The sequence below is a fragment of the Echinococcus granulosus genome (genome assembly GCF_000524195.1).
Source record: "Echinococcus granulosus chromosome Unknown EG_S00243, whole genome shotgun sequence".
NCBI lineage: Eukaryota > Metazoa > Platyhelminthes > Cestoda > Cyclophyllidea > Taeniidae > Echinococcus > Echinococcus granulosus.
In genome coordinates, this window is record NW_020170623.1 from 23345 (window position 1) to 25311 (window position 1967).

Sequence of the window (1967 nt, forward strand, 5' to 3'; positions counted from 1 at the left end):
AATTTGCAATGAGGTTAAATTTGCACGGAAACTCTTAATAAATAATCGTAATCATGAGCAATGGAGTCATTTGCATTGCCTCAGGATTTTCCAGTATAAAATGTTTGACGAAGTTTAACATGCTGTGATAAGTAAGCATGATAATAAACCGTTGTTGACTGTTGCTGGACATTTTGTAAGATTTGCGTTTTAAAGCACTTGTGATTGTGATCCCTTTCGCGTTGAATAATGCAAAAGGGATGTATTTGTTGGAAATTAGTGATACCACTTTGAGTGATCAGTGAGACATCGAGACTTCTTACTGGTGACATGTAATGCGGTAGATTTCCATGCTCGCGTGCGCTTTTCTGCTTGCCCGGAGGCTCACCTCCTTTACTTTACTGCTAAGTTGCCACATTCACCTTTAGCTCTGTTCCATGCCTTAGTTATTTCAGGAGAACAAATTTGCACTGCCATCCTTTAATCCGACATGCCGAAATACATCGTTGCACACAAATGCAGGCTGAAGGTCCTCTCAGTAAATGAAAAAAGCATGGAATGCTCCTCACCATTGGAGGTACACTTTAATGCTTGAAGAATTTTGTACAAGAACGCAACGCCGTCACATGCTAGAAGGTGGGTCAAGTTGAACCACCCACACTCTCATTTGAAATGGGAAGATGTAGAGCCGATAATATCTTGCGAGTTAATCGTGACAGGCGAAATTTGTTATGAAAACCTGAGGAAGATTCGGTCTCTGCATTTGACACACGAATTCGATGCCATCAACCAGACGCCTTGCATCAAAATAGTGGATATTTTACTGAGGAGGAGTCGTTGGCTTGCCTTCTTTCATTTTGCTTAGGCGCCACAGAAATGCCACTGAATCGAGGGGTGGAAGAATTCAATCAATTGAGGCGCAATAAATGCTAGTCAAACGCCCAAAAGTAAATGAAAGAAGGAGGCGAGTGAGAATGTCGAATGAGTCCTCCACAGCAACTATCCACCCACTCTCAGGTACATATTTATTGCAGTCCCGGGTGTGAGAGGTAACATCACCTGCAAAGCAAAGATCTACCAATTCATGGACTCGCAGCATCACTGCTGCATGGATATTTGCGCATCAGCGACAACCCTCCAAAAGGTGATCTGGTGGAGTACGTGGGTTAGAAAGTACTGAGTCATCTTAAGCTACATCAAAACAGACATTTTTATGTGGCTTGTGAAAGACTTTGTTAAATGAAAGGAACTGGAATAAGACAGTCCGTCGAGTAATGGGAAGTTCTTGCACTGCTACTTCCTCATGCACAGGTTCGCTCCTTTGTTTACATGATCATCATGCTCTGTGTCTCATGCGGGCTCCAGTTCTTCGTTGATCCATTCAACAGTGTGCAGGTTGTTCAAGTTGTCTTTAATTTACGGCACTACAAACTAATGCGCCTCCATGTAGGATTCCACGCTGAGGTGAAAAGTGCCATCCTGCCTCATCACATGTAGTGGCTCCTGAAGTGAGGAGGTAGTGATCTTCTGCCTCCCCGTCAACTGCTTAAGGTAAAATAATGGCATTACTCATGTGGTGCATGAAAACCGCACTTGTGCATTGGCCACAGAATGAAAAAATGCTGCCTTCACTTCAGGCAGTAAGACCTGGTATTGTTTCCATAAACTGCTCTTCTGTGGTGAACGATGTGAAGTTTTGATAAGGCACACCCTATGAACTAGCGAATAAAAGTAAAAGCACTTGAGAGGTTGCTGAAGATAATATGCACGAGGTTCATGTAGGCCACTGGTAAGAGGTAGAATCTTCATAGAAGATCAAATGATTGCAAAAATTACCCGATGCACATCAAAAATAAAGAAACCATCAACCGAGGCCTGAATGCAGCGTGTGAGGAAGGTCAGCAAAGTGGGCAACCGCAGGTAGCAACGGAACAATTTTAATTCCAGGTCTCATTCTCCCTGATTTCAAGATTGGAACTAAATCATGG

The 1967-nt window shown here is 43.0% G+C and overlaps 1 protein-coding gene across 1 annotated transcript in view; it reads right to left on the bottom strand. All coding sequences in view use genetic code 11, as the record gives it.

Annotated features, from left to right (window-relative positions):
* Nucleotides 1-1548: 1548 nt before the first annotated feature.
* EGR_10627 (hypothetical protein) overlaps nucleotides 1549-1967 on the bottom strand; it is a gene marked incomplete at both ends in the record, with an annotated part of 13017 nt that continues 12598 nt past the window's right edge. The window contains one exon of the mRNA XM_024499876.1: nucleotides 1549-1697. Within this exon, the coding sequence (XP_024345713.1) occupies nucleotides 1549-1697 (149 nt within the window). The remainder of the gene's footprint in view (nucleotides 1698-1967) is intronic.